Here is a 27,980-nt window from a genome sequence, read left to right on the forward strand (position 1 = left end):
AAGCCTCATCATTCTTTAATGGTGGATTTCAGGCTCCGGTCCAAGTCTGTCTGTGCGCGTTTCACATTCCAGCCTGTCCTGATGAAAAACACAGGGGAGCCTAGCACATTTGTTCCTCTCTTACGTAATACACGGACTGCTTCTTTTAACCTGTTCTTTGGCGGATTCCCTACCCTACCACTGGCTGTTAGCTCTTTATAAAAGAAAATGCTATTATCTTTAGATATAAAATATGACATTACTTAAAGCCTGGTACTTATTTCAGTACTTATTTCAATTACTTCCGCTAGAGAAATTTAGTACACAGTGAATCACGTGGGGGAAAAATAAGGCATGAATGTAATTTAAGACAAGAATGAATGACCTATAGTAATGTACCCTAAATCCTGTAAAACATCACAAACAAACCATGGGTTTTTATGACGAACACATAAAAATGCCAATGTTTGCTACCAATGTGTTAATGGTAAGCTATCAAAAGAAGAAATTTTATTTCTTATTCATAACACTAATCCCTACACAGTTTTGGTCATAAATGCTAGCCAGAAAGATAGACAAAATGCATATGAGAAAAACCTGTCTCTTCCAAATAATTTTAATTACACTAAATTTGAGGTTTCTTGCACCCTCAATACCTAGTAAATCCACGTATAAAACAAAATCAAGTTCTCTCTTTTGTTCTGTGGAATTACAGAAACAGATAATGTACAAATGCGTATCACACAGTATTGCAGAAATTTTAAAAAATGAGTTGTCAATGGATATAAGGTACTAAATAGAAAAGGCCTACATATTTTTTAGCAGACATTTGAAAATGCTTCTTTTAAGTATCTACTTAGAATAATTTTATACTGCTTCTAGAAGACAAATAAAACCTCTTTAATTTTCTCTGTAACATTGTATTTTGGCAGTTCTGCCATGAGCCACAGGGAAATCTTTTGTTTACTAAACAAGTGAAGAAGTCTTTGATTTCTAAAATCTCAGAGGAATATCTGTACAGCTACCTAAGAGAGTTCGTTAGTCTTGATTTAACACCAAAATAAAGTAAAACCATTTATGCCAGTCACCTTGAGAGACAAATTCAAAAGTATAATGGAAAAAACACACATATGTAAAATGGGCAGAAATCAGTTTTAAATGTTCTAAATACCAAATGTGGAATCTTAAGAGTGTTTTTTGCATTTTTAGTAATAACCAAATGCAAAAAAGTCACTCAATACAGTACTCACCCTTCACTTAAGTTCCCAGGTAAGCACAAACACACAAAGAAATAAACAGTTAACTACTATAGTTCATTTATTTTAAAAATAGGGAATAAGCAAAGACAAGTTCAGAGGTGGTCTTAGCCAATTCAGAAAAGAAATCTGACAAGCATTAAATGATTTTAAAGGAGAGAGGAAAACTATGCTCAGTCAAAGGTAATTTAAAACAAAAGACCATTAAGTTTTTATTTCACTACTCTAAATGTCCATAGCTAAATAGCCCAAAAATAGTTTGTAGCAGCCACAAGGGGGCAGCTTGAGATCTGAAGTTAGGCTGATGAAATTCACTCTGGGAGATGGCTTTTCACATGAACGCTGCCCTGGCAGATTTAAGCAGGGAAAAGGGTAGACCTGTGCGAGGTGTAAGGACATGAAGGGGAAAGACGGCAGATAAGCCAGTTTATCTGCCTTGCACCCATGCACATCCTGCACTGCCCAGGGAGAGGCTCTCACTCCGGGATGTGCATATTTCCTCATCTAAACGGATCCACAGGCCAGAGGAGCAGGGACATTGCCCAGGCTTCCTGTGTCCTTTGGTTTACATCCTAGGTAACTCATCTGGCTTCCTAGACACCCTAATATGGTGTGCGGGAAGGGGCTGCAATTACTGGAAGTGGCCACCTTCTTTTGTGACTTTCTACTTTCGTGCCTTTTTAGTTGACGTCAATTTACCCGCAAAAGTACGATCATCCTTGGCCAACAGTGAAGTGGGGACAGATCTGGGACAATAGTACAACCCTGACAGAGCCCTTGAGAGGTCCTGCCATTCGTCACTCCAAACAGCTCTGCCATCACTGCCTGAGACAGTCCCACATCATTGTTTATTATTGAAAATTTAAGACATGCAATAATTTTTATACTAACTTGTCATAGATGACAAATAACCCTTAGCTAATGAAACAGCAAGCAAAAAAGTGACTTTGAGACACAACAATCTGGATTCTAGGAGAATGCCCAGAGAGAAACAAGCAGAAAGGAGATGCATTTTAATAGCTGTATCACAGGTAAAATCCATGGTCAGCCGACAGCCCTGCAATGAGCAGTTCATGGGTTGTCTCTGCCAATTTCTGCTGTCAGTCTAAACAGAATCAACATACAGCTGGGAACACCAACAAAAACAGATTTCAAACTGGCTCTGTAGAGAGAGCTACATTAAGTTTTTAGATGAAGATAATGAAGTACAAAATAGTCTCTGACCTTAGGAAACAGAAAATCCATTTAAACCACATATGAGGGTGGGGGGAAGAGGAGAAGGGAAGTCATAACACAGTGCAGTGCATGATTAAGGAAGGCTTCATGAGATGGCCCTCCTGGGATGTATAAGATGCCCGCACACAGAGACAAAGAGAGGCAGGCATCCAAGATGAGCAGAATTACAGTCTAAGCAAGGTGCTAAAATGGAAAAGGATCAGGTCTTGTGAACAGACAAGTATGACCCTGGCTGGAGAGAACAAAAATGGAACCTGGACATTTTGGGCATGTGATCGGGAAAAATGTATATAAATCTAAGTGTCCAAACACAAACGTGGGAAATATACTAGAAGTGCACTTCTTGCTGCTCGATTGCTACTCTGTCTAGAAAAAGATCTCTGAGTCAAGTGTCAGCAGCATGCCACGCCCAAGGGTCCATGTGGGGAGAATCTAGAGTGCAGAAAGTGATGCCAGAGGGCTTTGCTTTGTCCACAGTGGGGCTGGTAATGTAACAGTGTTCAAAGGCTGCTTGGGAAATTGGAGTCATTCTTAGTTGTGCCTATTGACAGCCTCAACTTTTAGACAGGAGCAAACCTTTATCTGAGGACTGTGAATCCCTTCTGAGGGCAAATAAATAATTCAGCAAGTTCAGCCAACACAGGTAAAACCTACTAATCTGCTGCATTAGCCCACAGATCGCCTATATATGGGGTCACGCTATCATCAGTTAATGGGAAGGGTGGGGAGTTTTGACAGAACTGAGAATTACAATAAAGCATACCATGAAACTGCAGTACCATGATAAATCTCATTGCATAAAGAACAACTCTAGTATTTTTCTGTCTTATTCAGAATATACAACTAATGCGTACTTGTTTCCAGGTTTCTTTCCTTCTAATGTATTTAGATGCTGTTCAAGGGTCTCCATAAGACTGCTGGGAGCCTACAATAAGAAAGTACAAAATAAACGTCTGTACTGCTTTCTTTCAAAATAAACACACTGGAACATCACTGTAACTTTGTATGGTGGAGGTCTGTGTACCCCAATACATATGGGAGATAATTTCATTCCAGGTGCTTTTGGTACTTAAGTATTTAAATTTCACACAGTCTCAAACAGGCCCATCTTACATATACGTAACTTCACTGCATAACAAATAGTGTTACAGTGTGGTTTCAGTGTATAAATTACATTGGATAGACTTTTTTAAAAGATATTATTTAAATGTAGTAAACAATTAAATTCACAATGTACTTCCGTAAGAACACAGTGAAAAAGTAAAGATATTTACATGCAAATCAAAAATATAAGTGCCCAAATACAAATGTACAGAAATATGAAAATACAGTAAAATCTCACTTATCCACACTTGACTGAAAGTCATTACTTTATTAAAAAAGGGAGAGTGAAAGTTGTGGGGGGGAAATATAATTTTAATAGTTGACCACAATTAAGATTTCTTATTGTTGAGCTATTTATATACATAATATAGGGACTTTAGAAATTATTAATGTTTTAATAAGACTATTGCATTTTGACAAATTTAATACATATTTTCAACTTTTAGTAAGAAGTACCTGAATGTTTGTTTTCATAATTTTTAGGCAATATAAAGTGATGGCATTTTACTGTATATTAAAAAGAGAAATAATAGGTTCATATAAATATTCTACCCCATCTATTCTTCAAGTATTAGAAATCTAATTTCACCTTTCTTGAAAAATCTTAACTCAAATTAGACCTTGACAGCAGCATAGGCATTCAAAGACTATCATAACATTTATAAATTAATTTTGATAACTGTTTTTTAATTAATATAAAATTAATTTTGAAGCATTTTAAAGTAACTATGCTAAATGCTGAAATAGCTCACAGAATTCAAGGCAATTGTACATTTTACATTGTACCTATAATGACAAATGAAAATAAAATTCTTACTGAAATATTTTAATTCTGAAAGTTCAGATATTTAATATTCATTTTCATTTTACTAACACGCTCATAAGCTGTTTTAACAATAATGACTATTATATATGTAATTACATGATTATTTTAAGTGTAAACTACTAAGTGAGCCAAACATAAATTTACAAATTAGTAAGTGAATAAAAATATTAAATTGACCAAAGTGCTGAAGGTAGGGTACAAAGAGATAGCTAGCTCTATGAGCATTATATAAAAAGTTAATGTCTATAGAATAAATGATTACCAGGGGATATAATAAATTTTGAAAACTATAAAATTAGAATTTTTATATACAGCTCAGGTAAAAGTGGACCTAGCAAATTACAGTAAACTAAAACTAAGGGTATACTTCTAAGCTTTAAAAAATGAATTTTCAAGAGATAAAGAAAATTTTGCTCTACAGCAAAACTATAAACTACTAAGATGTGATCACTTAATAAACAGAATGTGTATTGTAACCTTGAAAAGAAGACAGAAATGGCTTCACAATTTTTAGATGAATCCACACTTGATAACTTCGAAACTGCCATATTGTCATAACTGTAATCATTACAATTGTCAAAATAATGGAACCTAGGAGGCCTGGGCATAGAACTTTAAAAGATTTAGGTCCTCTGAATATTAAATGCAATATAAAAGAAATGTGATTCTGTGCTAAATCTGTTTAAAAAATACTATTTATAGTTACAAAATAGAGAACACTACATTAAATTGACACCAAATTGATAACAAAAGTAGTAGTTATTTTTTCCTATATAATTTCTTAATTATCTAAAACAAAATGTAAAAAACTAGGATGATAGTTTGCAGTTTCATTTTTTTCATTTAATAATTTAAGAAAAAAATTAAAAACAAAGTAGCAGTTAAAAAATCACAATAGTTGAGACAAACACAGACGGCAAAACTGACTCTGAGGTGTCACTCTGCAATGCACTGCACATAAAATTAAGTTTGCAGCACTCTACCTTAGAGGTTCAAAGATGCTTTATTATTTATATCTCTTATTAGCACATTTAAAATCTAACAGAAATAAACACAAATATTTTCAGAGGGAAAGGAACTACTGTGATAATAAAATTCGTTGAGTGTAGGAATGCTGACCTTCTCAAGTGCATCTATGGCACTGAGCGCATCCTCCCATGCAGCAGACAAAAATGAAAACTGTCTCAAAGTTCCAAAGGGGCAAAATTTTGGCAATGCCTCTGCTGTTGTAAAAGGAACTTCAGAATAATTAGCAGTACCCTTAGTGGCTTATTTTAAATAATGCCGAAGTCAATAGACCAATCAGATGAAAACACCAACCCAAAGAATAAGAGGCAGCTTGTGAAAGCGAATAAATAACAGTGATATACCACGGTTACTGATTCAATGGTACAGTCTTTAAAAGAAGACGTTTCTTTACCAGTAGTTTTTAGATCAACCAGAATTCCTGACATTAAAACCTAAGATGTTTTTCATGAATGGAGATATATTAAATTTGGAACATGCATGCACACACACCAAACAGGAAATAATATTTTGAAAATCCTTTTCTTGGAAAAAAATTCATAGCTGATTTTGAAAGGAACCATCCATCTACAACTCAGATGCTTTAGATTCTAAAGCATCATTAAAACCAAATGAAAAAAAAAAAGGCAACAAAAAGAGCATTCTAATTTTTGATCATTAGCTCTAAGAAACCATTGGAAAGGGCTGAGGAGGAAATATTTCAGTTCTGATATCACATTCACTTCTTATCTAGTACTGAACTTTTGAGTATTAAAAATATTTTTCTTCAATATTTATAAAGCATTTAAAATGCTGTTATGATGATATTATATGCACAACTTAAGAAGGGCTACAGATGTACACCGTGGCAGATTCATGTTGATGTATGACAAAACCAATACAATATTGTAAAGTAATTAACCTCCAATTAAAATAAATAAATTTAAATTAAAAAAAGAAGGGCTACAGATGCCACACTGGTATTTATTGTGCATTTTCTAAGTTAAAAGATATCCATTCAATTCCTCTGTGTCATCTTGCTGCAAAAGGAATTCTAATCCTTTCTCAGTTAGGAACAGCCTTTTCCTACTGCCAGTCGATAGGGAGCCCTTCTGCTCCCCCCTCTTTAATCCTCTTCCTTGGTGGGTATTTTTGTTCATTGCCATGGCTAGATTCAGTAGTCATGGCTGCCACAGAGAAGGCTGGCAGAGAGCAGAATCTAATCTCAGAGATCTTAGACTTCACACAGGTTGGCATTTCTGACCCATTTCCAGATTAGTCTTGGTTTACCCCTACCTGAAGGACTAACCCTAGAATAGCTCACCTTTCAGCTTGTATCAGACCATATTGTCACAACGGGTCTAAACCCCCATCCAATGATGAGCCTCCAATAAGACCGATGGAGACCTCTAAATAAAAATTAGGGAGTGTGTTTAGTTTTGCTGCTCATGATCCCAACAAAAACCACAATTAGGTTACTTGTTAAGGAATTTCAGAAGCACACAATACTTTTGAATTGAGATTTAAATATCTATTGGAGAAATGAAGTAGAGGATTTTTTTTAATAAGGAGGTAATTTTAAAATAAATGCTAATATTAAAGTTTATGTGACTCTTAAGGTCATAACAAAAGCAGAGGAGAGAGCGTTACCAGTGTCTAATGAATCTCTGCATCAGAACAGCTTTCTACTAATACCAGATCCAGAGCAAGATTTATCTTCTTTAAGGATGAGGGTGGGGCTCAGTTCCTCAAATTATGACAATACAGACATCATTAAATAAAATATTATGTCTCTAGACTTGAGAGATTATATAAATTATAATGAATATTACATATCATTAAAATTAAACCCAAGTTTATAAATCTTCTTTTAATAATTTTCTAATTTTACAAACAAAAAGGTATTTAAATATTCTTCTAAACCTTTCTTTGTCTCCCTTCAGACTCTGCCCAAACTAAGTGAGACAATTGAGGACCTATTTTCTTCTTACCTGCCAGCCTATTAAACAATATATCTAGTTTTACTTCTGTTCCATGGCAAGAACAGTCTATATAGTTGAAATAAAGATGATTCAACATTTCTAAAAGCTAATCTTTGAGTTAAATATCCATCTTTTTTGGGGGGTTAACATATAATTTATCTAGGTTAGTTTTAATGTTTATTGTATTTATATTGTATTGTATTGTATAATGTAAATGTTTATTGTAATTAATTTTAAATGAAAGCACACTGATTTTTTTGCTTTTTATTATAGTGATACAAAATTCATAAATTTTATCTAATAAAGATATTTTTAATAGTATTTTATGCACACTTAATCTTTAACCATAACCAAGATGATACCAATATCTTATTTAGGTATGTAACTGATTAAAGAACACTATCTTCTCATAGTAGCAGAACTACTTTATGCTATTGGAAGTATAAAATAACTTCCATAATAGAGTATAACATACTCTAATAGAAGGTGTTATCTCCCAAATTTTATTGTTTTTAACTTTATGTTTTGGCTGTACCACACAATATATGGTATCTTAAATCCCCAAGCTGGGATCGAACCCACACCCCCTGCATTGGTAGTGTGAAGTCTTAACCACTGGACTGTCAGGGGAGTTTGCTATTGCCCAACTTTTAAATCAAAAAACATAATGCCCTCATGTTCTGAATTGTTTTTTGAGTTTTATTTATAAAGAATCCTTGGTATTTAATTGATATTTTAATACTGTAAATACAGAGATCATTACTTTGGGTTTCTCTGATTTTTAACAAAAATTTAAGGCTAACATTATTTAAATATAGAGACACTTAAAGGGATAATAATAATAACTTTTTTTTTTAATTTACAATGATAGGAAACTCAGATATTCATTACTGGTATATATGATGACAGTTCTATATTTTCTCCTATCATCTGTTCTGAGCTAAAGAACATGTTTGGGACCGAAATTTACTATAACAGGCCAACAAGCTGATTCAACAAAAACAGTTCCAGCCAATTAGGAGAAAGGTCCTACAATAACTCTGTGCATGTGTGAATGGGCTCAGTTCTCCATCAGAGGAGCTGTACACTGTACTCTCTTGACAGATAAAAGGATTCATAAGGAAGCACTACTACTGCTTTTGCTTTCTAGAAAGTCTCCAGAAAAAAATCACTATCTACCACTACTACTTTTTTTAAAAAAAGGTTCTTTTGTATATAGACATTCCTCGCATTCATAGCGGAGAAAAGAATTAGTGTAGTAGAACTATGACATCAGTGTTCTCCTCATTCGTGCCCCCTTCTCCATCCCTGGGACACACTGAAAACTAGAACAAGCAGAATAATAGTTCAAATGTTCTGATTACATGCCTACGAATAGTCATGTTTCATGAATAAAGTACCTTTTAAACATTATTTAAAGCTTCCTTTTGGTTCAAATTTAAGAATGAAAAAATGAGCTCAATAATTATATTCAGTTGTCTTTCAAAAAGAAATTTTTTAAGAGTAGGAAAATCTCCATATCTCTAGAAATATATTCAATAGCTAGAAAAAATAAGCAAGTTAGAATGATTTCCAAGAAAGGTGGTTGGCCTACATTCAAAATGCATCAAATGCTTACAAGACTCTGCCCGAAGTAAGACCATTTATGGTAAAACATGGATTAGTAATTTCATGCATACTAAGTTTTTCACTTAAGACAATCACTCACCTGAGTGAGGTCAGGAATGTCACCTTTATCAATGCCAACTTGCTGTGGATTAAAAAAAAAAGTTACTTAACAGGATTTAAAAAATTAATTTCTTAGATCACCTAGAGTATTAGTTAAAAGCACAGCTCAATCTTGCTAAAAAATAGTTGTTATTATGTACATTAATCTCAGTCTGAATATGTGCTTTTTGTGTAGTTTTCCCATCAACAAAAGAGCAATGATTTTGGCAACAGAGTTAGAAATAACAAATGAACAGAATTTTGCTGAACCTAAAAAAAAGAACTTAAGAAACTGAAATGTAAAAAATTTCCTCCATGGTTAATGGCAACTAGAAGGAAGCTGCTTCAAAAAATGAGGAAACTCTGTATATTAATATGGATATGGCTGTAAGATACATCGTCAAGTTAAAAGCATAATCCCAGTGTATATGGTATACTGTTATTGTATAGTAATGTGGGAAATAATTATGTATTTATTTTGAAGCAGCTTCCTCATCCTATAATTTATTTAACAAGTCACTTATTAATGAACATTTAAGCTGCTTCCCATCTCTTGTCATTGCAAGCAATGCTGCAGGCATCATTTTCCACTTGTGTGGATACATCTGTAGGGCACATTTGTGGAAGTAGAATTACTAGATAAAAGCACATGTGAATTTTTAATCTTGGTAGCTTGGGGAAGGAAGAGAAGGGAGTGAGGGATAGAAAAAGAAAGAGCTAGTAAGAATGCAAATATGGGAATAGATTCACTTTTTTAAGGTCAATCAATGAAGAGGGTATACAGGAGTTCACTATACAACTCTATCAACTCTTTTTATAGGTTTGAAAATTATTCAAAATAAAAAGTTGGGATTAAAATACAAATCGTAACTTTAATTCTCTCATGCTGTATAAATGAGGAAATTGAGGCTTACAGAAAAACGTATCTCTCTGAGAATCGAAGTGTTTTGTTAAGCTGCTGGAAATGTAGAAGCACATGCAGGAAGTGTAAGTGTCAGGCTTCTGTGAAGACAGTATGTCAAACTGGAGAGTGGAAAATCCACGTGAGGGACACATATGAGCTAACTTCTTCCTTTTGCCTTCTCTGTATCTCCAAAAAGGTCTTGCAACTTGGCGGTATCGACATTTTGGGATGGTAATTCTTTGTTGGGAGCTATCTGTGTCATCCTTATACTCATATTCTTTCAAATTTTGGAATTATAAATTAAGGCAACTTCACACTTCTGTATATCAATACCTCTTGAGATGATCTATTAAAATACTAATATGAATGAAGTCAGCATGTTTGAAATTAAAGCATTATGTGTGTGTATTAGATGCTCACTCGTGTCCGACTCTTTACCACTCCATGAACTGTAACCCACCAGGTTCCTCTGTCCATGGAGTTCTCCAGGCAAGAATATTAGAGTGGGAAGCTGTTCCCTTCTCAAGAGGATCTTCCCGACCCAGGGATTGAACTTGGGTCATCTGCATTGCAGGCAGATTCTTTACCGTTTGTCCACCAGGGAAACCAAAAGCATTATAGATTCTTAATAATGGAATCACGTAGGTAAAAGGTGATGTGATTCTATTAAATGGGTAACTCTGTTAAAGACATAGTTTAGGAATTCTTTCTTTATTTGCTATTTTTACTGCCCTGAACACTTAACTAAGGGGACAGAGCTGAAGTGTGACTGTATTACAGAAATCTCATCACTTTCTGTCTGTAAGTATTCTGGGAGACATAACTCCTACGAGTTGGTATTTACCTTGGAATCACAAACTAAGAATAACTTAGTTCTATAAAACGGAAGTGTGTTTAGCAGACATGCCTATTACCTGTTAAATAACCATTTTACAAAGTTTGAGCTGTCTGCTTTAGAAGCTTCAGCATAAGAATTCAAAACATGGCAAGTTTTCTGTACTTCAAGCAATTCCCCTGCAAAATGTGGATATGGCCATAGGAACTATGGATATTTCTTTTAATATGATAGACAATCTAATGTTAACATTTGCCAAACAGCCTATAATAAAGTCATATTTCATAAACAACATTGTGGAAGTCTCCCACACATCCTTCAGACAAATGGTGTTAACTACAGGGCAGCTTACCAGGCAGAAGTCCATACAAGGTACCCACACAATCACTTTTCGTAGAAAGAGAAGGGTTGTACATTTGTTGAAAATTCTCTGTATTTAACATTCATAACCAAACCACTAAATATTGGTATTCAGTTAGTGTTTAAATTATGGACAATGTAATTTAAATATGAAAGAGAACACAGCCCCTTGCGATTAATATTTATTCTACTAAAAACAACTTTGTCAATTAGTATCCATTCTGGGCTTTCTTGATGGCTCAGATGGTAAAGAATCTGCCTGTAATGCAGGAGCTGCAGGAGACATGGGCTCGATACGTGGGTCAGGAAGATACCTGGAGAAGGGCATGCAACCCATTCCAGTATTTTTGCCCGGGAAACCCCATAGAGGAGCTTGGTGGGCTACAGTGCATGAGACTGCAGAGTTGGGCATGACTGAGCAACTCACTTTCACTTTTTTTTCATCCAATCTACAAAAAGTCTTAGTCATAAAGTTCGAATAAAACAAAAATACTTAAAACTCTCAAAATGACATCTAATTTCTGTATATCTCCTTCTCAGCAGCTTAAAATGGGTCTGAGATAACATGAGGTTATCGAGACACAAAATAAAATTTTACATGTAAGAATGGAATGAATTGATAATAAGTACTCCTTTTCTCATGAAGACCTTGATCCCAGCCTTTTCATGTTGATTAGAGAAATATATACCTCAAACTGTAACATGTCCAATGCTTTATTTTTCTGATATACACAATATCAGATGATAACACTGGAAAGAATGTGTACCAGGAATTAATTGAACCGTGAAATAATCTTCTGCCCTGGGTGCTTAGGTATCTTTTCACAGGAAAAAAGTAGGCAAATTTTACTAGATTATACTGATACTTATGGTTAAATCATGGGAAAATCATATCAAATACAAAAAACTTGTGTAGCAGCAAAAGTTTCAAGCAGTTCTATTTTTCTTAAAGGCCACCAACTTCAATAAACCCATGGAAGTACACATGAATGCTTTAAAGCATTAATTTATACAGCTAATCTTTACCTTTTGTTTTCCATATTATATAATTTTTTAAAAAAAATTCTGATTATAAACTGAACAGGTCTAAGCTCAAAAGATAGCATTCTGCAAGATTATTCTGAACTTGGAATTTGAATGTGACGATTACCATTCCCGTGAATAAATGAAATTTGAAAAATAACACAGGCTAGAGTACTTCTGAAATTACATGTATAAAACTCCTATTATTCCTGTGTTATAGCCTGAAAATGGTGAAAACAGCAAAAACACGGGATAAATGTCCCACGTCCACACCATTTTATTCTTTGCAGATGAGCTTCAGAACCCCTCTCACAAAGTTGAGGGGTTAGCAATCAGTTAGCTGACACGCCAGGGAACCCTTAATTCATCCTGACAAAGGACTGTAGTAAAATGTCATAATCTCCACTATCAGTATGAGTCGATCATTGGATTTCGTAGGAGAAAACACCAATTTATGGATAACTCCAGGAAGAGGACTGTATAGCTACACAGTTACTGTGATTACTTATAAAGAGACATCATTAAAAAACAATTTATAAACTTTATAAAATTAATTATACTGTTTCCTTTTTTTCTTGTGTTTAAATCATTTTGACAAAATAATAAAGTAAGAAAGTAAAGAAAAGTATTACATTATTAAAATAATGAAGTAAGAAAGAGTTTATGATTTGTCATTTACATACTGAGAACAATGGACAGACTTTTTATGGGCTTTTTTCTAGGATTCAATACAAAGGAATAACTTTCTTACAATCAAGAAGAGTCATAGGGTGGGATGGAGGAATGAACCACCTTGCAAAGCTGTGAGTGAGCTCAGCATCCACGAAACTTTTATTTGGACACAGAACGATCTGACTGAAATGCAGAAGTATGGAGCACAGATCTGGGTGAGAACCTGGATGAGATGACTTCTGCCCCTAATACGTTGTGACTCTGGCAGAATGTCTTTCCAGATTATGAATTCTACTGTTTATTCCAGATATATGAGTTAATATTACTTACCTCTGCAACTTTTAGAAATTCAGACACACGTGTCATCCTAGTTAGAAATCGTTTGTAGATTTCCAGAGCATCTTTACATTGTCCTTTCTTCATTTCAAAAAACTTTTCTAGAAGAGGCAGATAAGCATTTCAAAAAGAGTATTATATTCAATCTTCTTCTAAGCTTACCCTGATACTATTACTTACAACTTTAATGTCTGAATTAAAACAACTGGCACTAAAATGTATGCCAAGTATGAAAACACCTGAACAAGGGAGGTTCCAGTAGTTCAAGAAAGGTATTATGTTCTACAGTGTCTCACACAAAACAATTTAAATAATGAAAATACAGTTAAAGTAGAAGAATATATCCATTGTAAGTTTACTTCACGATCTATATACCCTGGTACTCAGTTTCAGAAAACTACCCCAAATTCTTGCTGATAACAATCTCAGAAGTTATGACTGCATCTTACAGCATCTTTATTTTCTTACTAGTTCATTATAAAGCAATAATCTATTTATTATAATCATTTATAAACTTCCCTGAATTAAAGAATTCTTTAAATTGTCTACATTTCATATAAATAACACTTGCTTTTACCGCTCATCAACTAATTCTTTCAAACATTATTCTTTTAGTTATAAAACAGTGGAGTTTCATATTTTCTGGTCTATAATCATATCCTCTTTCTCAATCTTTAACTTTCTAGAGAGAATTACAGAATCCTTTTGCTGCCCTTTTCTGCCTCCCAAGACTAGAATTCAGCCATGAATAATAATTACAGTATGAGACTGTATTTTCTCCATACATGTTTTGAAGAAAACTAGTATGTTAGCAGTGGTTTCCCTAGCCAATCATTCCTCCATTCATTCAGGGAAAAATTATTGTCATTGCAGACAGAGACACAGTCAGCTGATGTCTACAATAGCTCCCGGGCAACCTTAGATTGTAACTGATGGCTCAGTATATTCATCATTTTATATTTGCAAAACGTATGCTATTTTTATGCTTTCTCACATCTGAAAGTTCTAGATTTCATTCAGCATGTTATTTTACTACCTCAAAAGTATTTTTAATTTTCTTAAGTTGAATAATATATAATTACACAAAGAACTAATTATCAAGGGTAGCTACTCATTACCTTCAGTTGTCAGTCTTTTGGTAATTTTACTTTTTAACATGGATTCAAGAGAAGCAAAAAGACCAAGAAAACAAACGCATAGTGTTTTCTACTTGTTAAGATTTGAGAGGAAAGTGGATCTTTTAAAAAATGACCAAATTTTAGGATACCTTCTTTATCCACCCTACCCTGTGTTCTCAACTAGAGACAGAATTATGTATGGTGCTATACGGGAACAAATCTTTCCAGTTTAAACCTTTGAAAATTAGGACCTATTCTGTAAAACACTTTTTTTCTTTTAAAACAATCTTCCTCAAAACAATTTCTTCTAAGTGTCTTACTTTTTTCTTTAAACTATAATCTGAGTTTATGTCTTTGAATCAGATCTTCAGCGATAACACAAAAAGAGAAATCAAGCTGAATAATCCCAATTTCTTCTTAGAACCAATGCACCAAAATTTTAAGAAATTTTTGTCTCCTCTGTACGCTTTTTAAATTGTTTATATTGTATTATTGTATTTTATTTTTCTTGGTAATTTAGGATTAAGGAACAAAAGAGATTCAATGATGATGGTTTTAGGTTATAATCTCATAAATGTTTCTGTAATAGTGGTAATGACACAGAAAGGCAACAGGTACTGATCAGTGCAAAGCTGAAGTCCTCTTATCCCTTTAGAAACCAGAGAAATTGACACTTTTAACAGAGGGGATGGGCCTAGAAATGCATGTTTTTCTTTCATATTAAAGGTAACACGTTGATTTTCAGTATTTGAAATGATCAAATTCTGACATTTGTAACATGAATCTTTACAAAGTGCTAATAAAGTCCTTTGTCATATTAGTACTGACTTTCACAGAATAACTGTCCTAAGAAAAGGACCAGATGAAAAGGTATCTCATTCCAGTGAAACAAACTGAGACTTTGCATGTGGACTCTTACTAATGACCATTAGTCAGTAAGGGAAGAATCTGCTTATTCATAGGCCAGAGCGATAAAATGCTTGCAAATATCCGCACCACTATAGATTCCAATTTAGATACAGAGAATTGGTCATGAAGTCCTTGACTGAAACTCACCTATAATATAAAGTTAATTGCCAACACCATTTAGTAAACAAACACAAACAGACGTGTCTCAAAACACTCAGGATACTGAGTGTAGTTTTTATCTTCTAGAGTGTTACTTTTACAAGACCAAGTTGACAACAATGATGAGCGAAGACCATTCAATGCCAGAGTGTACAACTACCACTTTTGAGAACTCAGGTCTCTAATTTTAAAAGGTACAAATCTTCTTTTCTGCTCCTAATCACAGCCAAGAGACCTCCTTTTTCTAATTAAATAAAAATATTTATTGAAGTGTTATTATTTTAAGGAGAAAATGTATGTTTAGTATAATCTTTGAAAAAAGTCAACATAAAGCTAAGCGGCATTGAAGGAAGGAACTGTTCAAGACAAAAACAGAATAGAGTCATGTGACTTAATATCTTTAATCGCTAAATCAATCATAAAGGCAGAAACAGAAGCGGGGATGAAAGGGGGTACCCTGGGGAGAGAGGATGAGAATGAATCATTTCTGACTGGCATGGATTTTAGTAAATGGGCAACTCAAACAGAGTTTCAAACTGAGGTTTCAGGTTTAGAAGACTAATTATTATAACTAATTATAATTATTAGAAACAGAAACAGGGAGGTTAAGAAGGACAAATTTGAGAGCTGTTTCAGAGACTGCCAAGTTTTAGGTAAGAACATAGTATCTGGGACTTCCCTGATGGTCTAATGGTTAAGAATCTGCCTTGCAACGCAGAGGACGTGGGTTCAATCCCTGGTTGGGGAACTAAGATGCCATATGCCACAGCGCAACTAAGCCCACGTGCCATAATTACTGAGTTCCTGCACCACAACTACTGAGCTCGTGCGCCACAACTAGAGAATCTGTGCGCCGCAATGAAATCGTGTGTGCCACAACGAAGACCCAACACAGCCAGATTTTTTAAAATTCCATAAAAAAGAACATGGTTCAGTTCAGTTCAGTTGCTCAGTAGTGTCCGACTCTTTGCGACCCCATGAACTGCAGCACGCCAGGCCTCCCTGTCCATCACCAACTCCCGGAGTTCACCCAGACTCACGTCCATCGAGTCGGTGATGCCATCCAGCCATCTCATCCTCTGTCGTCCCCTTTTCCTCCTGCCCCCAATCCCTCCCAGCATCAGAGTCTTTTCCAATGAGTCAACTCTTTGCATGAGGTGGCCAAAGTACTGCAGTTTCAGCTTTAGCATCATTCCTTCCAAAGAAATCCCAGGGCTGATCTCCTTCAGAATGGACTGGTTGGATCTCCTTGTAGTCCATCAGACTCTCAAGAGTCTTCTCCAACACCACAGTTCAAAAACATCAAATCTTCAGCACTCAGCTTTCTTCACAGTCCAACTCTCACATCCATATATGACTACTGGAAAAACCATAGCCTTGACTAGATAGACATTTGTTGGCAAAGTAATGTCTCTCTACTTTTTAATATGCTATCTAGATTGGTCATAACTTTCCTTCCAAGGAGTAGTGAATAGTGAGTGAAGTCACTCAGTCGTGTCTGACCCTTTGCGACCCCATGGACAGTAGCCTACCAGGCTCTGCCGTCCATGGGATTTTCCAGGCAAGAATACTGGAGTGGGCTGCCATTTCCTTCTCCAGGGGATCTTCCCAACCAAGGGATCGAACCTGGGTCTCCTGCATTGCAGACAAACGCTTTACCATCTGAGCCACCAGGGACATATTACTCCAAGGAGTAAGTGTCTTTTAATTTCATGGCTGCAATCACCATCTGCAGTGATTTTGGAGCCCCCAAAAATAAAGTCTGACACTGTTTCCATTGTTTCCCCATCTATTTGCCATGAAGTGATGGGAATAGATGCCATGATCTTAGTTTTCTGAATGTTAAGCTTTAAGCCAATTTTTTCACTCTCCTCTTTCACTTTCATCAAGAGGCTTTTTAGTTCCTCTTCACTTTCTGCCATAAGGGTGGTATCATCTGCATATCTGAGATTATTGATATTTCTTCCTGCAATTTTGATTCTAGCTTGTACTTCTTCCAGCCCAGCATTTCTCATAATACTCTGCATGTAAGTTAAATAAGCAGGGTGACAATATACAGCCTTGACATACTCCTTTTCCTATTTGGAACCAGTCTGTTGTTCCATGTCCAGTTCTAACTGTTGCTTCCTGACCTGCATATAGGTTTCTCAAGAAGTAGGTCAGGTGGTCTGGTATTCCCATCTCTTTCAGAATTTTCCACAGTTTCTTGTGATCCACACAGTCAAAGGCTTTGGCATAGTCAAGAAAGCAGAAATAGATGTTTTTCTGGAACTCTCTAGCTTTTTTGGTCATCCAGCAGATGATGGCAATTTGATTTCTGGTTCCTATGCCTTTTCTAAAACCAGCTTGAACATCTGGAAGTTCACGGTTCACATACTGCTGAAGCCTGGCTTGGAGAATTTTGAGCATTACTTTACTAGCGTATCTAAATTTAAATGTCAACATATCGGTAGACATGCAAAACTGAAGCTCAGGAGGAAGGGAAGAACTGAAAGAATAGATGTAAGACTCATCATAATGAAGATAAACATTTTTCCGTGAAGAGCATACAGAAAAAGCCAAATAGTACATGGCTGAAAATGAACTTCAGCAAAAGCTCACATTTATGAGCCATAAAGAAGAGAATTAATATCAGTCAGAAAAAGTGGCTGGCAAAAATCTTACTTGGCTTGCTGACAAACTCTCCCACCTGAAATAAAAGTGATGTGATTTTGAACGGCAAACCACAGGTAGGAATTTTTCCCCACAAAAGGCAAAGCCTCCCAGGGCCCTGTATTCGACAGTCACTGGTACGCCCGAGTCCATTCTTTTTCTATCCTCGTGAGAAGCCAGGATGGCAAATTCAGCTCTGCACATTAGACAGACTTTGGGGCAATCTGGAAGGGGAAACTGAGGCAGCAGCAGGCTTCCTGTACCCGTCCAGTTTTCTCTTACAGCAAGTGATAAGCTCCTGGGAAGGTACACATCTTCCTCAGCACTCCACTGCCATCCTCCAGCTTCCTGGGCTTTGAGGGTAATGATCGCAGTCACAGCCACTGGCTCTGACTCCCTAAATCCCTGGATTACAGCATCCAGGGTCACTTCTCCAGCTTTCCAGTTTGCAAGGCAGCCGAGGCAGTTTCAGCACACCTTAAAGGAGTGACCCAGAAGCAGCAGCTTCCCTAGGGCACAGGAACTTATTACTTCAGAAGCATCTCCCGAGGCTGAGCCCAGAACCAGTTCCTGCAGGCTTCCAGCAATTACATGAGGATCCAACCCCTTGTTTGGAATCCTCTTCTGTTTAGAATAGAGTGGTTTCTGTTTCTGGCATAGACACAATATTCCGCACTGAACTGGCTTTAGAACTCAGACCCTCAAAAACAAAGGGGGGAGTCTGGGATCAGATATGCAACCTGACTGAATTTGAAGGCAGAGATGACCACCTGCAACTAGAGGAGAAATGGATTAGTGGAATCCGTGCTGCAGAGGAGCAAAATAATTATTTAAATTATGGCCTGTGGTTTTATGAAATGAGCACCTTAGAATGAAGCTTATCAGAACAAGCAGCGGCTGGGAGAGAACCATGATGAGAATGAGGCAGATGGAACGGTGGGGAGGGCGCCTGCTTCTGACTCCACCCGAGAGCTTAAAAAGGAAAATGACAACACAGGATTTAAAATGATTGGCTCAAGGCTCCAGTCAGACTATGGTACTCCATGCTGCCCTGCAATAATCTTATCCTTGCAGTCACAGGGCTGTCATCGCTAAAGTCAGAGTCTAATCTTGTGAGTTGCTGAATTATAACATGTGTGGCTAAATTAAATTTCTAGCCTCAGTGTGGTCTCCTTTGTGAATGTTAGGGCTCTTATTGAGAAAGAAAAGTACTTGGTAGATTCAAACCAAAATGAGCTACCTTTGCTGGAAAAATCTTTTCCTTCTCATTCTGAAGATGTTGGTCCTGCCTTGCTTGGAGATTCTATAATCACCTTCCACATGCGTGCTAAGGCACTTTAGTCATGTCCAACTCTTTGTGACCCTATGGACTGTAGCCCACCAGGTTCCTCTGTCCATGGGATTCTCCAGGCAATAATACTGGAGTGGGTTGCCATTTCCTCCTCCAGGGGATCTTCCTGACCCAGGGATCAAACCTGCATCTGTCTCCTGCATTGGCAGTCGAGTTCTTTACCACCAGTGCCACCTGGGAAGCCCACCTGCCACAGGGAAATAAAAATTCTCCTTATGCCCCATCCCTCTACTTCTTACTCTTTTCCCCTCGCCAACTGCTTCGATTCAGAGAATGAGGTGTAGAACCCAGCAATCCAGCCTGCCCTCGGGAGACAAGTACAAAGTCTGCCTCAAGAGGAAAAAACCATACATACTAAAAGCAGTGCAAGACTTTCCACGATCATGTTGGCAGTAGGGTTGCCAGATAAGATACATGACCCTGAGTTAAATTTAAATTGTAAAAAAATAATTTTTAACATAAGTAGCTCCCAGATATTCTAGGGGACTTACTTATAGATGCTGGATGCTTGGGGCTGGTGCACTGGGATGACCCAGAGGGATGGTATGGGGAGGGAGGAGGGAGGAGGGTTCAGGATGGGGAACACGTGTAAACCTGTGGTGGATTCATGTTGATATATGGCAAAACCAATACAATATTGTAAAGTAAAAAAAAAAAAAAGCTTACTCATGCTGATCTGAAAACAAACTGAACTAGATGTCTTGTATTCTTTTTCCTCCTGAATTGGACAATAATAATTGATATAAGTCTAGAAAAACCAAACAAATTCTCAAGTTCTGAGCAGGAAAGAAGGACCCCTACATTTTCTTTTGTGTTGTCACTGATAACTCATCAATGTGAGTGAACAGGCCAAAAATCACCGAATACTGGCCTGAGCATTCGTGAGTAGCTCTAACACAGTGGTTCCCAAATGGAATTCCCAGAGATCAGTGGTAACGGTACCTTTCAAGCCCTTCCTATACACGCAAATTCTCAGGCCCTACCCTAGACCTACTGAATTAGATGTGTATACATGAGTGCTTTGCTGCTGCTGCTGCATGCATGCTCAGTCATGTCCAAAGCTGTGGCCTCATGGACTGTAGCCTGTCAGGTTCCTCTGTCCAACAGACTCTCCAGGCAAGAATACTGGAGTAGGGTTGCCATCTCCTTCTCCAGATCTACTGAATTACAAACTCTGGGTTAATGTCCAGCAATCTCAATTTTAATAAGCCCTCCAGATATTCTTGAGTCAAAGCCTTGAAAGACAGCCTCAGGTATCTATTCCTACCCTACGGCAAAGGGACATTTACCAGAGTGACTACACACATGGGAAAGGGACATACCCAGTTTTCAGGGACACAGACTCTAAGCCGATGCTATTCTCTAGGGATCCCAAAAATGTTGATATTATTTTCTACCAATCTGAGTGAAGGCTTTCTGGGGATTAGGAGATAAAAAAAATTATAATCAGTGGATGCACAAAACTAACATTGGTTATTTTCCCAGTTTTCTGAATATGTAGATGGAACAGAAATACACTGAATCTAGCAGAATCCTCACATCAGCTTCCTGATCTCTGCAAACATACAGGGTAGCAGTTCCATCATATTCCCAGTTGAACTTTCATATCTGGCTTGTGCAAAAGGTAAGTGGATTTTAGAGATGAACCACAGGTTACTGGAAACTTGATCAGGTGATGATTCTTACTTGCAGACATCCAGATGTGTTGTCCTTTCCAGCATAAAATCAGCACAGTTCCTGCCATGGGATAAGCATCTAACAAACTAGCAAGTTCCTTTGTACTTAGTCCAGCAATCAGAGCCCATTAGAAGTAGTTTGCTTTCATCTGGCAAGGATGCCAGTACATGCTCACTGTCTTAAGTATATTAATTTCTCTGGCTGTGCTAACGTCAATGGATACTATTTGATGACATCAGGCTGGCTGTAGCTGGTGGGCAAGAATTTCGTATATGGTAGGTGCCTTAATAAGTCACATGCAGGTCAAAGGGAAGGACAGAGAGTCTATGAAAGCCTAGGGATCTGCTACTTCAATGCAGTTTCTGTGGGTCCAAAGGTCCCCTCCACAGGAAAAACACACTGCTTCACCTTGCACTTCCAAAATGCAGGTGTTTTGTTGAGTTTTTTTCAGTTTTGAGGTAACACACACAACACGTGTATGTGCCGCTCTAAACAGAGCATCCAGTATGGTGTCACATGGAAGCAGGGCCCAGATCAAGGATGACTCTGCAACTGCTCCAACCTGGAGCACCATGGGGCTTTAGATTCTGCAGATGGAAAGGCACTCAGAGTACAGTAGACACTTCTAGTGCTTTGAAGCAGGGCCATATCTTTCTTAGACAGTAACTAATCTCCTTTGGAAAAATTGCTCTTGGCTTGCTTCTAGAGACTGAGGGTTCTGACCTCAGAGAATGCCAAGTGATCGTAAGACCAAGCAATATCTAATACACCAAACCATAAAGCTGAACAAGTGCAAGAATATAATCCATCACCAAATGGAGGTGGTAATATAAAAGATCAGCCTGGAGTAGCTCCTGAACACCCAGGTAAGGTTGTATGAACAGGTGGCTCAACTCCCACTGCACCTATGTCTTCTGGATAACTATTTCTCCCCATCCAATGATGCCTATGGTTGCTGGGGAGTTTTCTACGACCAGCTGACAGAAAAGAGAATTCAAGCTTGACTTAGAGATGTTTTTTCCAACTGGCACCAGCTGGAAGAGGTTTGCTGAATCATTACATCCCAGGAAGGGGTGACTTGTCAGTAGAAAGAAATCTTTTATTGTAGGCCAATCGTCAAGCAGTATCTCTATCTCATTTTCACTTTATGTGGAAGGAAAGATGGTGAGACGTATGGAATTACTTCAAAATAGGAGCATGTCAGGGGTGGTTTCAGAGTTGGTTGTCAGCACAGTGGAAGTTATTAATCATTATGAGTCTTAATCCAAGAGGCAAAGCCCAGAATCTGTTCCTTCAGTCAATCCAAAATTTTCTAAGCACCAAAACTCCTGTATGGAATCCCTTTCTGCTGAAAATACCTAGAGTGCTTTCCATTCCCTGCACTTAACCTTGATGTAAGAAAACACACAGAAGTGTGACCTGAGTCATGTCTTTAGATTTTTTATGAAGTCTGTGGTATCTAAATCTCTGCATTCTGATACAGTCTCTCTTCATAGACACCATTCAGTAATTCTACCTACCAAGTAAATTAATCACTCCATCGTTGTAACAAGCAAAAAGTTTGATAAGGTCTTTGAAAAGAAGCATAAATGCAGCATTTATGACACCATTTGTTAGTTCATTTGGATGCACCTAGAAAAAAGATGAAAATTTCATCTGTTAACTGCAAGTCATCAAATGACAATTTTTCTTAGAGTGTGTTAAAATGTCTCAAATTATTACCAAGAAATTGACTCATATTCAACAGATGCTATATAACTCTTTTCGTAATCCTACTAATATATAAAAAAGGATTGCCAATTCTTTGCTTCAATTTAAGTCAATGAAGTTGGCCTATCAAGTGTAAGAAAAATACACATTTGATTAATGAGCCACAGATAAACCAAACCCAACTTCTGAACACCTGTCCTCTTGCTGCTTCCACTGTGTTATAGTACATTCTTTCCCTCCCCATATGAAGTGGTCTCTTTGGAAAAGTTCAGACACCAGGGGCCTGCAGTGACTCAGGGAGGAAGCCTAGCATAGGGAATAGACACCTTAGCCAACTACCCCTAAAGTAATTCTTGAGACTCATAGCATTTCCCCACCACCCACCAAACACTCTAATCACCAGCACAAAGAATAATTTCTCCCCATTTCCCAATCCCTGCTCTGCTCTTTCTCATTCTACGACTTCTTTTCTCTTTTAATTAAGACAATACCATCATTAAAGGTAAGGAAAGCTAAGAAAAATCAGTGAATAAAGACAAAAAAAAAGTTAAGGGAAGTAGTTCCACATATAGCTAAGGGAACTCCTTACTGTAAAATCTTTCATAAGACAGTAACATGGTTTGCTGCTTTTTCTGAAATTTCACAGGAGTTAGGTGCTGTGACTAGGACTTGGTGACAGACTAACCCAAATAATCTTAACAGAGATTTCCAATAATAGTATTTGAGGAAAATCTTTGTTTTAGTCAACCACCAAAATAGAGGAAAGCTAACAACGTGAGTTATAACTCTCCCTGCTGCTACTGCTGCTAAGTCGCTTGTCATGTCCGACTCTGTGTGACCCCATAGACGGCAGCCCACCAGGCTCCCCCATCCCTGGGATTCTCCAGGCAAGAACACTGGAGTGGGTTGCCATTTCCTTCTCCAATGCATCAAAGTGAAAAGTGAAAGTGAAGTCACTCAGTTGTGTCTGACTCCTAGCGACCCCATGGACTGCAGCCTACCAGGCTCCTCCATCCATAGGATTTTCCAGGCAAGAGTACTGGAGTGGGGTGCCATTGCCTTCTCCATAACTCTCCCTATATGTCAGAATATTTTATTTTCATGCATCAGATATGTTTCTTTAATTGAACTTTTATTTTGAAATTACTGCAAGTCCACATTCAATTATAAAAACAAACAAACAAAAAAAACCAGAGATTCCACATACTATTTACAAAATTATAGTACAATCTCACAATCAGGATATGGATACTGATACAATATACCAATCTGATTCAGATTTCTCCAATTTTACTTGCTGCAAATGTGTTTAGTTCTATATAATCTTATCACATGTATAAACTAGTGTAGTTACACCAGAGTCATGACACAGGTATGGTTTTAACAAAGAAGTCATGTTGGTATCATCCAAAAGAAGGACCATGACAGAAGAAAAATAATTCTCTTCTGCGGATGGTGTCACACAAGCAGACTCTATAAAATGGCTTTTAATAGCAGGCTGGGGTATTTACCTGCCGGATGTCCCTTCTGCAGCCACTTGATCCTGTCAAACACAACAGGAGGCTACCATCCTGCTCTGAACATACAGATCCAAGAATGCACTGCTTGTGGTTTTCCAGGACTGAAGTTATTTAATACCTGTAAACTGCTCTGACAATCTGGGCAACCAAAATCATCTCCACCGCACTGACAGCCTAAACTAATTGTTCATCCAGTTCACTGACATGAAAATGAAAGTGTTAGTCGCTCAGTCGTGTCCAACTCTTTGCAACCCCATGGATTGTACCTCTGTCCGTGAAATTCTCCAGGCAAGAACACTGGAGTGGGTTGCCATTGCTTCTCCCAGGGGATCTTCCCAACCCAGGGATCGAACCCAGGTTTCCCACATGGCAGACAGATTCTTTACCAGCTGAGCCACCAGGGAAGCCCAAGAATACCGGAGTGGGTAGCCCATCTCTTCTCCAAGGGAATCTTCCCAACCCAGGAATTGAACCAGGGTCTCCTGCATTGCATGTGGATTCTTTACCAACTGAGCTACCCGGGAAGCCCCTCACTGATATGTTATTGTTGCTGCTGCTAAGTCACATCAGTCGTGTCTGACTCTGTGCGATCCCATAAACGGCAGCCCACAAGGCTCCCCCATCCCTGGGATTCTCCAAGCAAGAACACTGGAGTGGGTTGCCATTTCCTTCTCCAATGCATGCAAGTGAAAAGTGAAAGTGAAGTTGCTCAGTCGTGTCCGACTCTTAGCGACCCCATGGACTGTAGCCTACAAGGCTCCTCCATCCAAGGGATTTTCCAGGCAAGAGTACTGGAGTGGGTCGCCAGTGCCTTCTCCCTCACTGACATGAGGGGAATCTAAATCTACTTCCTAAGGGAATTCTTTATCTGCAGCCCACTTTCCAATAAAAGGCAACATAACTGCGTAAGATGCATTTTCTGGTGAGATACGCACATCAAATTCCAGCAGTGCATCAATTTGTCCCTGCAGTATGGGCATGCTCTTCAGCAGCTTCTCAGGAGCCATTGTCCTCATGACACCATCAGCCCTACAATTAAGAAAGGAAAAGGCAAAACTTACTTGTATGTGGAAAACTTGAGACCATGCACATTGTTCTAAGCTATTTTCCTTCTGTGCTGTGCGTGCTCAGTTGCTCAGTCGTGTCCAACTCTTTGTGACCCCACGGACTATAGCCCTTCAGGCTCCTCTGTCCACGGGGATTCTCCAGGTAAGAATACTGGAGTGGGCTGCTGTTTCCTCTTCCAGGGGAACCCCACCCAGGGGTCAAACCCAGGTCTCCCACACTGCAGGCGGATTCTTTACCATATGAGCCCTGCAGGTTGATTTTGAGATAGGAAGAGGCCGTGTTGGTTCTCCTCTCTGTACTCACAATCCTCAAATACACAGGCAATGCTTTCTATGCACCACCCTCAGTGTGGTCTGGATGAAACAGGCCAGTTGAATTTATGAATGGACTTTTCTAAGTCTACAACAAAAATATTAATACTAGTATTAACACTCTAGGTTCCCTAAACCCCAGCTTGTTTGTTTTTGAGAGAGAGAGAAATAAAACATGTCTTGGAAGACTTCAAAACCTGTAGACTAGGATAACCATCAAGTGATGAAAAGGACATTCTGATTTGCAGGTTGGTCAAAGAGAGCTGAGTGCAAATAACCAGCTGAAGAGAATGAGACTGCACGGAGCACTGCAGGGAGCACTCACTGCAGGCCTCCCAAGGAGCCCCTGTATCCAAATAGTCAAGGGGCAGCAGGACCAAAACAGTGCAGGAAAATGCCCAGGTGATGTGAACGGGTTGATAACGGCAGCTTTTGGGGTCTCTCCCACTTCTGGGGCAGGAAGAGCATCGCCAAGTGCCCTTATTTGCCTATTCAGGGTTCAGAAGTTTCTATGAAGGCTGTGGCTCTATTGTGGAGAGGTCATGATCGAGTTAGAACATCAGCTAAGGCTGCCCAGGGCCACATAAGAAGCCAGAGGAAGGCATATGAACCAGAATCATCTCTAATATAAGGGGATAAAGCCAAAATCTTAATTTTATAAAATGTTCACCCATAAGAAACGAATCTGTTTTGAACAGGCAAGATTATATTTTTCAGCTAAATTTAGGTCAGCTATCAGAAAATAGAGCTATATCTTTTGGGGGGTGATTCCTGAGACTAAAATATTAACTTTTCTATATGTTGCCATTATTTCAAATTATGAATGGATACAGGATTTGCAGAGGAAGAGATGGTTAGATAGCATCATCAACTCAATGGACATGAGTATTATCAGTTCAATTATGGTGTGTTTGTATGTGTGCTTATGTGTGTGCATGTATAATAGTACGGGCTTCCCTGGTTGCTCAGTAGTGAATAATCTGCCTGCCAATGCAGGAGACACAGGTTTGGTCCCTGGGTCAGGAAGATCCCCTGGAGGAGGAAAATGGCAACCCACTCCAGTAGTCCTGCTTGGGAAATCCCATGGACAGAGAAGACTGCTGGGCTACATCCATGGGGTTGCAAAAGAGTGGGATAAGACTTAGTAGGTCAACAGGAACAACAATGTATAATAGTAGAACAGTATTACCTGTCAAAAACAGATCTCCATGCATACACACAGTTCAGTTTCACCTCAAACAAAACATACTGAAATAATTATTGTCAGCTACAGCCACATTCTGTTAAATGAAACTCGTTTAAATTCTCTCCACTTAAAATTATTTAAAAGTATGTAAGTATTCAAGAATTTTGAGTTGATTTTAACAAAATAAACTGTTGTACCATGTCAACTTTGAGCAGCAAATCAAATTTTCTGCATGAAAATAAAAGCACAGTAATATTGCAACCTCAAGGCTAACTTTCGTAATATTACTAGTTGAGTTTCTTTTTTTTTTTTTAAGGTGATTGTAAACTGGGCCTCCATGACCAAAATTAGTTGGTATTTAACTTAGTGAAGATATATCATGTATGTCTCAAAGACTTACTCTGTGCAAACAAATATGAGAAAAAAAAACAACAACATACCCTTTCTTCACTCTGGCAAAATCAAATGCCATCTGTCTGTAAGAGAAAGCCTTTTCATTCAAATATCTACTATAGCGCCTTATGAAGGTAGACATGTCATAACCTGGAGGAAGGGCAGAGGAAATAAAACTAATTAATAAAATATGTTCAACTGTGCTTTGCTTAGTTCCAATTTTTTTAAACTCCTCAAATGTAAATAATTCTAAGATGAGGTGAATACGTGTACCAGAAAGGCCTCATTTAAAATCCTACTTCAGGCAAAAATACTTTTGGCATGAGACATTCCAAGACTATTCCATTTAGTTATGCTACCATCTTTGTACAGAATGTCTTTTCTGATTTTTCCTCGCATTTTTGTTCATTATTTCAGACTTAATACATGTAGTTATCTGAGAACTATTCATGCTTAGTGTGCTTGCCTATACATAATAGACAAGCAGAAAATATGGTGAATGAACACATGATTGTAGTACAAATCCTATTAATTTAGAAAAACATTTAAAACTGAGTACTTTTAAGTTGGGAATGTATTTTTAACTTCACTGCCTCCTATACCTTCATAAACAAACAACTGTGGGTCTAGCATACCCACTGTTATTTTTTAAGGTAAATACTGAAAGACAAAAAATAAAATTAATATATAATTCATATGCT

General features: G+C 37.7%; 1 protein-coding gene across 8 annotated transcripts in view; it reads right to left on the reverse strand.

Annotated features, from left to right (window-relative positions):
* The window catches only part of SNAP91 (synaptosome associated protein 91), a 169,621-nt gene that overhangs the window by 80,921 nt on the left and 60,720 nt on the right, over nt 1-27,980 (reverse strand). For all 8 annotated transcript variants that reach the window (XM_070376277.1, XM_070376270.1, XM_070376272.1 and 5 more), the window contains exons 5-10: nt 27,327-27,429; nt 25,257-25,350; nt 22,612-22,723; nt 13,220-13,326; nt 9,097-9,138; nt 3,326-3,396 (exon numbers count right to left, since the gene is read on the reverse strand). In XM_070376277.1, the coding sequence (XP_070232378.1) occupies nt 3,326-3,396; nt 9,097-9,138; nt 13,220-13,326; nt 22,612-22,723; nt 25,257-25,350; nt 27,327-27,429 (529 nt within the window). The remainder of the gene's footprint in view (nt 1-3,325; nt 3,397-9,096; nt 9,139-13,219; nt 13,327-22,611; nt 22,724-25,256; nt 25,351-27,326; nt 27,430-27,980) is intronic.

This window comes from Bos mutus, chromosome 9 (genome assembly GCF_027580195.1).
Source record: "Bos mutus isolate GX-2022 chromosome 9, NWIPB_WYAK_1.1, whole genome shotgun sequence".
In the NCBI taxonomy this organism is placed as follows: domain Eukaryota; kingdom Metazoa; phylum Chordata; class Mammalia; order Artiodactyla; family Bovidae; genus Bos; species Bos mutus.